This window comes from Myodes glareolus, chromosome 3, assembly GCF_982192425.1.
Source record: "Myodes glareolus chromosome 3, mMyoGla1.1, whole genome shotgun sequence".
NCBI lineage: Eukaryota > Metazoa > Chordata > Mammalia > Rodentia > Cricetidae > Myodes > Myodes glareolus.
In genome coordinates, this window is record NC_142028.1 from 117,520,788 (window position 1) to 117,534,825 (window position 14,038).

The 14,038-nt window shown below is 36.2% G+C and overlaps 1 protein-coding gene across 1 annotated transcript; it reads right to left on the minus strand.

Annotated features, from left to right (window-relative positions):
• Positions 1 to 8,565: 8,565 nt before the first annotated feature.
• LOC148122792 (small ribosomal subunit protein uS2) lies at positions 8,566 to 9,589 on the minus strand. The gene has a single exon (XM_087904928.1). The coding sequence runs from the start codon at positions 9,500 to 9,502 to the stop codon at positions 8,615 to 8,617; it is 888 nt and encodes a 295-aa protein (XP_087761054.1). The 5' UTR covers positions 9,503 to 9,589; the 3' UTR covers positions 8,566 to 8,614.
• Between the last annotated feature and the right edge of the window lie 4,449 nt (positions 9,590 to 14,038).

The following is a 14,038-nucleotide window of genomic DNA, read 5'->3' on the forward strand; positions in this document are numbered from 1 at the left end:
TTATTATCTGGATCTTCTTTTAAAATCTTTCAAGTTAATCTAAATCAGGGTTTAATCAAAATGTACTCCATTGTTAAGGGTTTCTGTAGACCAAAAGAGCTCTAAAGATTAGGCCTTCAGATTTTTTATTTATCCCTGTGTTTCCTAGTTGACTGTGCTCAATATACATGGGACTAATTTTTAAAAATACATTGTTATTATCAAACTTGAATGTGTGTATGCATTTTAATCTGCTCCAAAACCAAGAACTGCTTTGACTACTTTGAACATATTAAATATAAGACTTTACAATTATAAGTAAACTGAACTTTGAACTATTACAAAGTATCCTAAATGGTTTGCTTAAGAAATAGATTGTACATATACTGTTAATCTACATATTATCACACACATGTAATGAGAAATGATTGTACCTTTTCTCTTTTAAATAGAAAATAGTCAACAAAACCCTGAGAATTACTGAGAACAAATGATTCTTTTATTTTTTTTGACACAGGGTTTCTCTGTAGCTTTAGAGACTGTCCTGGAACTAGCTCTTGTAGACCAGGCTGGCCTCAAACTCACAGAGATCCACCTGCCTCTGCCTCCTGAGTGCTGGGATTACTGGCATGTGCCACCACTGCCCTGGTGATTCTTAATGCTCCTTTATTTTTTCAGAATAAGCTTGGTTTTTGTTATCAATCTTTTAACAGAATTTTTTATGATTTCCTTTGAAATGCTGTAGAACATGGAAGGCATTACAAAACTAAATGGGAATAGAATGTTTATATTTAAATTTTTAATTTTTAAAAAGATTTTTGTTTATAAGTACTGCATTAGCATCATTTCTACTTTATTTTCTCCATACTCAAGTTCATGTCATATTTTTCCACCTTCATCTCAGATTCATAACCTTTTCTTTGACTTTTATTGTCACATACACACACTCATACACACACGTACACACACATGCACTCATACATGTGTTTAGGGATTATGTTTTAGGATTGGATAAGACTCATCCAGGGAGATAACTGATCTCCCTCTTCTTAGCCATTGATTGTTCATAGCTTTTTACTTAGGAATAAGGCTTTGTGAAATTTCCCTATGTCATTATTAGAATGTTGACTGTTATTGTCAAAATGCATATCTTGTTTTGGTAACCATGTTGTTGAGCTTTATGGGTACAGTGTCTCCCTTATTTCTGGAAGACATTTATCTTGCTGCTGGCATCTGTGTGATGGGGGACTTCAACCCAGCTCCTGGTGTAAGCTTCCTTTCCTCGGAGTTGCCTCAGTCCAAACTCCAACTCTGAGAAAGCCTGCCAAATGTTTACCTCTCCCCAGAGATGTCAGGACCACTCCCAGATGCTATTTAAACTGCCCCCCCCCCCCCGAGAACGAACACATGGTCTCCAGGTCTTACATGGTCTTCCCCTCTCCATGTTTCCCAGGGACAACCCAGGAGTGAGGCCATCTGTTAAATACGGGCATCTGTACTTCAGTCTGATTTGGTCTGATTGGGATTATTTACACTGACAGAGAGGCTTATCTAAGAGAAAGTACCTAACATTTGGAGGTCCCACCGAGTAAGGCCATATATTAAACACGGTCATTTAAAAATTCAGTTTAATTTGCTCTGGTTGGAATTATTTGCATTTGCAGAGAGTCTTGTCTAAGAGAAAATAGTTAACAACATCCTTGTCATCTGGGTCTTCAAATCTTTCTGACCAGACTTCCATATTTCTTAAGCCTTAGGTGTAGGACTTCCTTTGTAGGCCTAGCACTTGGGGCTAAGTATACCATTGTTACTTGCTCTCTACTTCTTTTCTAGTTGTGGATCGCTGTAAATGTCAACATCTGCTATAGAAAAGTGCTTCTTTGATGAATGATGAGAGCTACACTTACTGTTGGGCATAAGGATAAGTGTTTTGAATGTGGTTACAAACTGTATCAATTTAAAGAAATGGAAGTCATAGATTATCCTATAGGATCTATGACATTTCCTACCATAGGCACTTGGCACATGATACTTTCTTTTTCTCTGTGTGGACATGTATTTTTTCCCAGAACCCTTTTTTGAAGACTGTTTTTTCTCCAGCTTCTATTTTGATACCTTTATCAAATATCAGATGGCTGTAGTTGCAATTATTTTTATTTGGGTCTTCTGTTTTGTTCCTTTAGTCTCCATGTCTGTTTCTGTGCAAGTATCATAATATTTTTTTTTATTAGAGCCTTTGTTATATAACTTGAAATCCATCATGGCAATTCCTTCATCATCATTAATTTTTACTATCTAGAATCTTCTGTGGTTCTATGTGAATTTTAAGACTTTATTTTTCTAGTTATGTAAAGAATGTTTTGGGAATTTAATTGGACCCTACTGAATATGCAAACTGCTTTGGTAGTAGAGTGGTTTTCACAATAGTTATTTAACTAAGACACTAGCATAAACCATCTTTCCATCTTCTAGTGTTCCGAAATTTCCTTTCTAAGACATTTAAAGTCTGTATTGTAGAAATTTCACATTTTTGGTTAAATCTATTTATAGATAATTTTGAAGCTACTATGAATGATATTGTTCCAATGATTTATTTTCAGTGTGTTTTTTATTGGTATACAAAAATATGACTGATTTTTTAAAGCTTACTTTGTATCCTTTACTGCTGAAAATGTTGGTAATTTCTGGATTTTTCCTCATAGAATTTTGGTGTGGTCTTATTTATAAAATCATATCTGTTAATAAAGACAATTTAACTTATGATTTCTTGTTTTTATGATATGTTTTTCTCTTGTTTTTTTGATCTAACTAGTACTCCAAGTACTACATTTAAAAGAAATGGGTACAGTAGAGATTTTTTTCTTTTTACTGATTTTAATAGGATGACTTGGAATTTTTTTCCATTGAAGTTGACATTGGTTTTGGATGTGTCATACAAAAACTTTATTATGATGAGTAATGTATCTTCCAATTGTCTCCCCAAGACATTTATCATGAAGGGATGCTAGAATTTTGTCAAAGACCTTTTCTTCATTTGTTAATATGATCATGTTAGTTTTGTTCTTAAATCCATTCATGAAGTTTATTACGTTTATTGACTTGTATATGGTGAATATTCCCTGCAGTTCCTTTATAAAGCCAACATTTTCGTGGGGAAAGGACTTAGTGAAATATGCCTATATTCAGTTAGTCCGTATTTCACTGGTCATTCTCTATCTCTGTTCATTGAATTTCTTGGCCTGTTGTTTTCTTTTTCTGTAGTGTCCTCTCCTGGTATGGAAACAATTCTGTTTTTAAATAATGAATTTGAAAGTTCCCTTTTGTTTCAATTATTTACAAAACACTTTAAGGTTTATTACTTATAGCTTTCATTTGAGCATCATAGAATTTTTTGTGAATATACCTGAATCTGGACTATGTTTACTTGGGAGACTATTAGTTATTGTCTTAATTAATTCCTTTTTTAATGGGTCTGTTTTAGTTGTTGATGTTTACTTGGCTTAACATCTGTGGTTTGGATGAATCTAGACATTTGTCCATTTCTTTTGGGTTTTTCTGACTTAATGCATTATAGTTTATTTTTTATCACCACAATTCTTGTTTATTTAACGTACATAACATTTTTCTCTGCATGTATGTATGTATGCTTGCATTATATTCATGCCTGGAGTTCAGAAGAGGACATCAGGTACCCCACAAGTAGAGACAAAGATGGTTATGAACCACTACATTGGTACAGTATTTATGTATAATGTTTTGAATTTCTTTGGTGTCTTTTGTAATGAATGTTTCCCCCTTTTGTTTCTTGTCCTATTAATTTTGGCCTTTTTTCTTTGTTTGGTTACTTGAAGGCCAAGATAATCTTTACATTGAACATCTAGATTATTTTTCTTCTATCCCAAATAATTTTTTCAACAAAAAGAATTCACATCACTATTAGGTACTGTATGAAGGGTTAATAAATAATTCATAAATAGAACTCATATTGTGTCCATGGTATGTACTCATCTGGCAAGATTTAATTGGGCAACCAGAATTAGAGTATCTTATAGCTAATTGTAGAAAAAATGAGATAATAAATACTCACATGGAGAGCTCCATGTTGAAATAATTTAGCAGCATATATTCTTTCTAATGACCTTATAGCTAATATTATCGAAAATGTTTTCAATCGAATTATGCATTTTTTGATATTATCTTTCATTATTTTAGTTCTATGTCAATGGTATTATAAATATCTCCAGGATGACATTGCATAATGGGTAGATTGTGTATGATGTCTTTATAGAGTTTGTAACTGTAATGGAGAATATCAATTTTTATACCCATTTTAGTTCTTAATTATGATCTTTGTTTTCATCACAGGACAAAACTAGCAAGAGACAGATTAATAGAGAATAGTATAATAGTTTTATTAAGCTTATAGGCACAAGGTTACCTTTAAAATAGAATAAACTCATGAAGAATTTTATTTATTTAAGTTTATTTCAGCAGTGATGGAATTTATTTTCTCACTTAGGTAAAATAAATTCACTTTTTGCAAAGAAATGTGCTTGGCTTGTTTTATGTAAATAAATTCAGGTCAGGTCAGGTGTGGTGGTGTACAACTTTCATTCCATCAATTTCTGTTAGTTTAAGGCCAACCTGATATATATGGCAAATTTCAGTCTAGCCAGGGCTACAGAGTGAGATCCTGTCTCCAATATAAATAAATGAACAAATATTTAAGTAAATAAATGCAAGTCAGATAGTTCTTTTTCCCTCTATAGCTTCTTACATTTTTTTAGTTCAAAATAAGGTGTATACCAAGTAGATATATGTCATTGAAACACATCTTAAACTCATCCATTACTATGCCTCATTTTCCAGATTCTTAGTTTGTAACTTTCCTCTCACAATTTTTCTATTTACCCGTCCATTTGGATCTTGTCTAGGCTTTTACTTTTAAGAACACCACAAACAACAGCTCACCACTGCTGCCTCACTTGACTGTGAATCTCATTTTACTACCTACTTTGTACCGTGGCTCTGTGGTGACAGCAACACTGTTTTTGTGTTACTAAAGTCTTCCTATGCACTTTCTAGCTTCTGCTCCTATTAGGGCTATTTGAAACTCCTGAAATTCTATTGTACTGTTCCTTTTATTACTCTGTAGACATTCTTTCTTTCTCCTGTGTATATTTATACATTTTGATATTGTGGAATGAGACAGTTTGAAACTCCTGGAAATCTCTTGTAGTGTCCCTTTTATTTCTCTGTAGACATACTCTCTCTCCTGTGTCTGTTTATACATTCTTATATTGTAGAATGAGACAGGTATGTGCATTATATTAATTTGTCCTCACAATGTTCTTAATGTTTTTTAGTTATTAAAATCTAATAAAACATAAATTTTTAGTATATATATATACATATATATATGGTTTTATTTCAGTACACTAAAACATGTTACAGAATTTTAATTGTGTTTTTGTTCAGTTTATTTAAATATATATTTAAATTTTTTCTTTTTCTCTCTTGATCACTGCTGCCATATTATTTTGTATTAGTTCAAAGTAATGTGGCTAGTGCTTGTTTCACTGTACTGAAGAATGTAAAAATACAATTTATTTTCAACTACACAAAACAATAGTCCTGCTGTTGATCTTTATAGATAACTGGAAATGTAAACACAAACAGAATATTCAGATATTCTTTAGACTGAAAAATATTAATGACCTGGGATCTAACACCATATCTTAGGAGAATATAATACAAGAAAAAATATGGGCACATTTTTATCTAGTAATGAGGCATCTATTGGTATATAATATTTATTACTCAATATGTGTAATTATGAATTTAGGAATAGCTGGTGATTGAGGGAAGCTCTAATACTGAATTTATTAATGTTCCTGAGCTTTACAATATACATATCATGCTTTCTATAGAATAGGAAACTATATTGGTAATTTAACAAGTAAGTAAATGGTCATAGACAAAAGAATTCAGGTTTAATACAATAAGGGTTTATGTTTTGTACATTTTATAGTGCAGCAAATGATACAGTTTCATTCAAAATATGAATTATGAGGCCCATCAGAGTAGATTGGCCTTGTGAGTAGGACTCCAAGGAATTGAAATGATAGCAGAAAATAAGTTAATAGGATGCCTAAGGCAATTACAATTACAGAGAAAACAGGGCGGAGACAGGCTTCATTGAAGCTGGGACCAAGGGATTTTAAAATTATAAAGGCATATTGTGCTGGTGGACTTAGCTACTAACTGGTTTTATCAGGGGCAAGTCTTCCGGGAGCACAGAGAGGCAACACTGCTTGGCAAACTTGGAGACTGGTTGGCACTACAGGGAGTCAGAAGTAAACCCAGATAATTAGAAACGAGTCCTTTATTTCATTCTCCACCTTAATTTGCTCTCATATTTGTTCTCTTTCTTTGATCTTTACTCCTATTACTGTAAGGTTTTTATTATAAATTTATATTCTTCAAGTCGATTAAATATGAGAAATCCACTTTTTATTCAACATTGCCAAAATAGCATTATACTAATACATGCTTTTGGAATGATTTTTGTCAAGGCTGTTGTTACTTATATCTACTATACCTCTTTCTTAACCATGTCTTAATCATGAATAACTAGGTTAATTTACAGTGCAAATGATCCCAAATCACAGCAAGATAACATTACAAAAGTGTTGCTAAGTCTACACTCCACTTCAGTGACTGTGAATATGCTAAATAATTTTAACGGCTACTCATAAACCTAGATTGTGAGAAATTCAATCACTTATCACATAAAATTTGTATAGAATACAATAGAATTATAATATAATTCCATTACATAGAATATATTTTTTCTTTTGGTCTCTGGGAAACAAGAGTAGAAAAAGAAAGGTTAAGGACTTTTGCCATAATAGAAAAAGACACTTATATTAGTATATTCATTATTTTTATGTTACAGTAAGAAAAAAAACCCATGAATTTAAAGAAGCCAAGCCTGTAATGATTTGTGGATCTATGGGAATAGGAGTCCACCATGATGGGAATGTGTGGCAACCATCAGAAGGCAGACATAACAGCAGGAGCAGAATGCTGAGAATCACATCCTGAGCTATGATGCAGAAGAGAAAAATAAAAGTGGCAGGAGACCTTGAATCTAAAAACTGTTCACAGGGATATATTTACTTCAATAAGACTGCATCGCCTAATAAGCAATACCAACTGTGTACCAACCATTCAAACACCAGAAACTATGAGGAACATTCTCATTCAATCCACTACATTTTACCCCTCACAATTCACTGTCTACAATGGTACTTGCCTCACTTTGCTTTTTATTGTTATGGTAAAGATCATGACCAAAAGCAACTTGGGGAGGAAAGACTTGCTTGACTTATATGTTCAAATCACAGTCCATCACTTAGGGGAGACAGAGTATGAACTTAAGAAGGCTGAAAATGTCCTTCCCTGTTCCCATATCCGTCCTTCCTCCATCTCAACCTCCCACTCCCCCAAGCTTCCCCAACCCTTCCCTTCTCCCCTCTCCCTCCACCTCTTCCCTTCCCTCTACCCTCCCCCCTCACCTCCATGCTCCCAACTTTTGCCAGGCTATCTTGTCTGCTTCCAATTTCCAGGTGGATCTATATACGTTTTCTTTGAATTCACGTTATTATGGGAGCGGGGAAGGAGATATCTTAATTGAGGGAACCATTTTGGGGTTCGCAAGAGGCTTGATTCTGGAGGGGTTCCCAGAAGTCCTCTGGGATAACCCCAGCTAGGACACTGGACAGTGGAGGAAAGGGTGCCTGAACTGGCCTTCCCCTGTAATCAGACTGATGATTATCTTGAATATCACCATAGAACCTTCGTCTGGCCACGGATGGAGACAGAGAAAAAGACCCACATTGGAGCACTGGACTGAGCTCCCAAGGTCCAGTTGAAGAGCAGGAGGGAGAATATGAGCAAGGAAGTCAAGACTACGAGGGGTTCACTCACTGAGACAGTGTGCCTGAGCTAGTGGGAGCTCACTAACTCCAGCTGTACTGGTACTGAATGAGCATGGGATCAAACTGGACCCTCTGAATGTGGTTGACAGTTGGGGCAGACTGAGGGGCCAATGACAATAGCACTGGATTTGCTTCTACTGCATGTACTTTTTTTTTAGGATCCTATTCTCTTTGGATGCATACCTTGCTTAGCCTGGATGTAGTGGTGAGAGGTGTGGACTTCCCTCAGGGCAGAGTGCTTTGCCATTTTATAGGACTGGAGGACTGTTGAGGGGACTGTGGGGAGGGGAGCGGGAGGGAAGTGGGAAGAAGGGAAGAAGTAGGAATTTTGATTGGCATTATTTTTAAAGTAATAAAAAAAAGGAGGGTAAAAATGTGAAGACAGAAACTGAAGCAGAAGACCATGGAGAAAATGTTGCTTATGGTCTTGTTTTTTAAGGCTTACTCTACCTGTTTTCTTAACCTAGGGCAAACAGCTTAGGGGTAGCACTGCCCATAGAAGGTTGTTTTTCCTTATCAATCACTAATCAAAAATATGATAAAGATTGTCTATAGACAATTCTTTTTTTTTTTTTTTTTTTTTTTTTTTGCCTGTAGAAACTTTATTTTCCTTCCACCTTTTTTTCCTTTGCTTAGGACCACTCAGTGGTGGCTCCAACCCACTCGGTGGCCTGCGCTGTGGGAGCTGCTGACCAATCCTCAGTGGCTGGCTGGGCACTCCAGTCTTCAGTAGGGAACTGCTGGATGGGCACCGAGGGCACCTGCACACCCTCAGACCAGTCAGCCACCTCTGGCTGAGCAGCAGTGAACTCAGGAGCTGGTGCAGTCCATTCACCCTGAAATTCCTCCTTGGTCACGGCCTTCTCAGCAGCAGCCTGTTCTTCCTTCTCAATCTCCTCTGGGTCTCTGTAGAAGTAAAGATCAGGCATAACCTCCCATGGGTGCTCCCGGGAGATAGTGCCACGCATGCGGAGTACTTCCCGGGCCAGCATCCACCACATCAGGCCCACTGAGTGAGCTCCCTTGTTGTTGCAGGGGATGGCAATGTCCACGTAGCGCAGAGGTGAGTCTGTGTTACACAGGGCAATGGTGGGCAGGTTCACGTAAGACGCCTCTGTGAGGGGCTGGTGGTCAGCCCTGGGATCGGTCACCACCAGAAGCCGTGGCTCCCTGAAGGCTGCCTGGATCTGGTTAGTGAAGGTCCCTGGGGTGAAGCGGCCAGCGATTGGAGTGGCTCCAGTGGCGGCAGCGAACTTCAGCACCGCTCGCTGCCCAGTGTTCCTGGAGGAGATGACGCTGACATCAGCAGGATTCTCAATGGCAACAATAGCCCGGGCTGCAAGCAACAGCTTCTCCCAGGTCCTCTTCAGATTGATGATATAGATGCCATCGCTTTTCCTTTTGTAGATGTACTGCTCCATCTGAAAGTCGAGGTTGGTGCCACCTAAGTGGGTTCCTGCAGCGAGGAATTTGAGGACATCCTCCTCCTTCATCTGCAGGACATCAAGGGCTCCGGACATTGTGTAAGTTTCCCTTTTAAGTTACGTCGGGAACCAAGAACAACGCCGTATGGACCCGTCCCGGGGCAGCGCGGAAAGGGATCTATAGACAATTCTGATGAAGACATTTCTTTCATTCGAGGTTTCTTCAGGACAGATGAAACTACATTGTGTCAAGTTGACAAAAACTAACAAGAACAATGCTAAAATTTCCCATTAACTCTTTTAGAAAGTTATTCTTTGTCAATCATATTCATGCACACACACACACTCATACACACAGACACACATAGATATACAACATATAATTATGTCATATCAGTCTTCCAATTCTCTCACTATTTACTCCGCCAAAACCCCCAATATCTCCTTTCAAATCCATATCCTCTTTTTGGCACAAAAAATTTCACTGAGTTCAATTAGTGTTGCACTTACTATGTAGCTCAAACTGGCCTCCAAGTTAAAGGAATATTTCTGTTGGTACCCAGGCATTTCCGGTGGTTCGAGGCGCTATGCAGGACTGTATCTCCTACCAGCCTAGCTTCCTGTCTTCTCCTCTGCGTGCTCTACAGGCTTGGGGAAGTAGCTTAGAGAGCTTTATCCTCTTTTGATATGGTAATTCCACCTGCAAGCAAGCTTCCCGCAGTGGCGCCTGCTCCGTCTAACTCTGCCACCAGCTCTCTACCCCCTGCTTGGCTGCTCTGCCACTTGCACCAAGGGGTCAACACTTGATCTCACTTCCAGGTGGGAGGGGGCTCTCGTCCTTTTGCCCCCAAGTATATAAACCTGACATGTGCTAAATAAAGTCAACATTTACCCTTTGGGCAAAAGATCCTGGTCTCTGTATGTGTGTCTGTTTAACTCCTAGGATATTGATCCAGACTGGCAGTTAGATACGGGAAGCACGCGCCCACATCGGAGAGTAGGGTTTCGCAGATTTGGGCACCAACATATTTCTGCTTCAGATTTCTGAGAATTAGAGGTTATAGCTATGCGACACAATGAAAACCTTTCAAAATAACTTTCTCCAAGGACAGAATCTCTCTGCCCACTACAGTATCTATAACTAGTCATGATTTGAAAATGATTAGAGCAGCTTAGGAAATAAACCCTAAATTTGGAAGAAAATATATTAATTTGGCTTTAATTATAAATAAGCTCACATTGTTAGTAGCTATTATATGGGGTTTTGTCTTACCTCACTGAGGAGACAGGGCTATGAAGACTAAGTGTGATACACCAATGATATGACTATTTGTACCTCAGTTCCACATAATACCACTACTGCCACATACACATTTGCTCATTTGGAATTCTGATTTGATCCCCAAAATTTACATTTTCATGTTTTAAACATGTAGTCTTCTTGTAGGTACACTATAGGCAAGGGGTAGAACTGTAACTCTGTTACTTATAACTAATTGAACATCTACTGACTTTCAAATATAAATGTAGCATTTTTTATCTTTGAGATTCAGTTATAAAACCAAGACTATAACAGAATGCAGGATTTACTATTTGCTAAAATTACCTCTGACTGAGAATGAATAGTAATATTACTACCATTTGTATCTTATTAAATGATAATATATTATTGACATTTATATGACACTATTAGTTAACACATTTAGTGGGAATTTTTTATATTGGTCCCATATAACAAATGGGACACTGTATATAAATCTGTAGGTAGCATAGGTTCAGGACCACATTAAATAATGTATTCATTCAAGCTGTTATTAGTATCAGTTATTATTATTTTACTATTACCAGAAAGTCACTATCACCCTCATCAATTGTGATATCCCACTTAAGATTGTCCATCTTCTCCCATCCTAAGGAGGAAGGCTTGACTGGGATTGTTTCCATTTCTGAAAACAAAGAAGGTAACTCTACGAGAAAGCTGCAAGTTTGGAGAAGCCACACAATCTATCCCCAAGTCAAGTGAAATGTGAAGTCACCGTGAATTAGTGATAGCTCTTTTACTTAGAATGAGACAATAGAAGCCTTGGACCCATTTTAGGATTGAATTAGAAAAGGTCTTCTGCTCAGGGAATACATAAAATGGGGCAATCATTAGAAAGGAACAGAATCCTGACACTGAGTACTATATTGGGCATCATTCAAATACTGCATTAGCATTTAACAGCAAATTCTTTATTTAAAAGTATTTTCTTTTTCTATTGTTATGTAAATCTGCATAAAACAACATTTTATTTTCATAATCCTTAGCTATTGATCTCAACACCATAATACAATATATTCTGAAATCTCTTAGTTTGGACATCTTCATGAAATTCTTATTGGTAATTTTAGTTTTTATGAGTCTCTGTATTTTCTAGGAATATAATAAAATAACTTGAAAATAAAAATTTGTTTACTATTTCTTTTAAAAAAACTAAGTATTTTGTTTCTTAATTAATTTGACTAATAATACCAAAGCATCATGAAAAGCCACAGTAATACCACATGTTGTAATTAATAGTGAATGCATTTCTCTTATACCTGCTCTGAGTGGACCCTTTTGAAAGTATATGCTTTTGAAAATACATATCACTATTTTTCTGTTTTCTTAAAATTTTGGCAGCAAGTAACAGACAAAGGAAACATATTACTTCATTAAAGAAGGTTAATCATAGATTTGTAATCAACATGATGCAACACTTCCATAGACTCAGCACATCTTCATAAAGTAGAAAGTTTTTTTATGTCAGGTCTTCAAGACTAACTGTGCTGATACAGTGAGACACCATCTCACAACAAATATAAAAGTAACATCCAACCCCAGAAAAAAAAGACAGTAATTTGAGCAATAAAGAGAACTGAGGGATGAAAATGACACACAAGGGAATATAGCAGAAGAGAAATTAGAAGGATTTTAAAAGGTCTATTTTGGTAAAACTTAAAACATCAAAATTGAGAATAGCTTTCAGAAAATCTCAAAGGACAATCAAAAGAATAAGAATATGTAAGAAAATATGAAAAAAAGAAAGAAGAAAAAGTAAAAGAAAAAGAAAAAAGAGAAAAGTATGGAAGTAATACAGTTTTTAAAAAACAATGATGAAACCCAACACATATGTACTTAATGTATCTAGAAATGGAAATTAAAAAATGAGTGGGGATAAAGGCAAAATGATCAAAAAAATAATTTCGAAACTGTAAGTGTTAAAAAAAAAAAAAGCTGGGGAACCTGTATTGAACCAAGCTAGGGCCACTGAATATGAAGGACATTTGTGAGTATTAGGCAGTTTGTGGGGTCTCTGGCACTGGGACCAGGATTTATTCATACTGCTTAATGTGGCATCTTGGAAAACATTCTTGTTGAAGGGATATTTTGCTCAGCCTAGGTAACCCTCTAGTGGGGAGGGCCTTGGTCTTGCTTGGAAGTGAAGTGTCAGACTTCGTTTACTCCCCATGAGAAGCTTTACCTTTTCTGAGGAGTGGATTGTGGGTGGGGGAGAAGGGATGGGGCAGGAGGAGGAAAAGGAGTTGGCAGGGCGTTAGCTCTTTAAAATGGGAGAAGATTGTATTTAAAAAAATCTTAATAATAAAAAAGCAGAAGAAAAACCAACCTTCCTTCAACAATGTGGCCAGCAAACAGAGCCTATCTGAAAAAAAAATGCAGCTACCAAAAATCTGCAATTGCCTCCTATTTTTGTGGGTAAGAAACTCTTTTTGAAAGATTCCCTAGGATTTATGCAGATTACATTGAAGAATGTTTTTTGCCATTATGTAAATGTAGATTCTACTTTGGTTTCCTGTTGTCCGGACAGAAATAATCAAACAACTATATTAATTATAGTGCTGTTTGGCCAATAGTTCAGATGTGTTCCTAACTAGCTCTTACTTGCTAATGCTATTCTTAAAATATTTTTTTTTCCCATTTAAAGCTGCAGTAAGTAGATTTTGTGTTTATGTCTGCTTATCTTCTTTGTACTTTTTCTTGTTTTCTCCTTCTTAAATTCTTTTCTAAAATCTGTCTGTTTGTTTTCTTTTCCTGTTTTCCTTTTCTTATATTGAACATTGATTTTATTCATACAATAAATTTTGATTATGGATTTTCCTCCCCCAATTCCTCACAGATTGACAAATTCATTTTATGGGGACAATTTTACAAGGCCAAAGCATTGCTAAATTGTTTGTTGAGGTTGGAGTTACCCTGATACCCAAATCCCACAAAGACTAAACAAGGAAAACCAATTATAGATCAATTACCCTAATGAACATTGATGTAAAATATACTCAATAATTGCTGACAAACTATATCTAAAAACACATCAAAAATATCATCCACCATTGTCAAGAAGGCTCCATCCCAGTGATACAGATATAATTCAACATATGAAAATCTGTCAATGTAATCCACCAAATAAAAAAAAAACTAAAAGAAAAAACTGCATGATCATCTTATTTCCTGCTGAAAAAGCCATTGGACAAAAGTATCTAACACTGAATCTTGGTAAAGTCTTGGAGGGATCAGGGATACATGGGATATAGCTAAACACAATAAAAAACAATATAGAGCAAGTAAATAGTCAACACAAACTAAATGGAGAG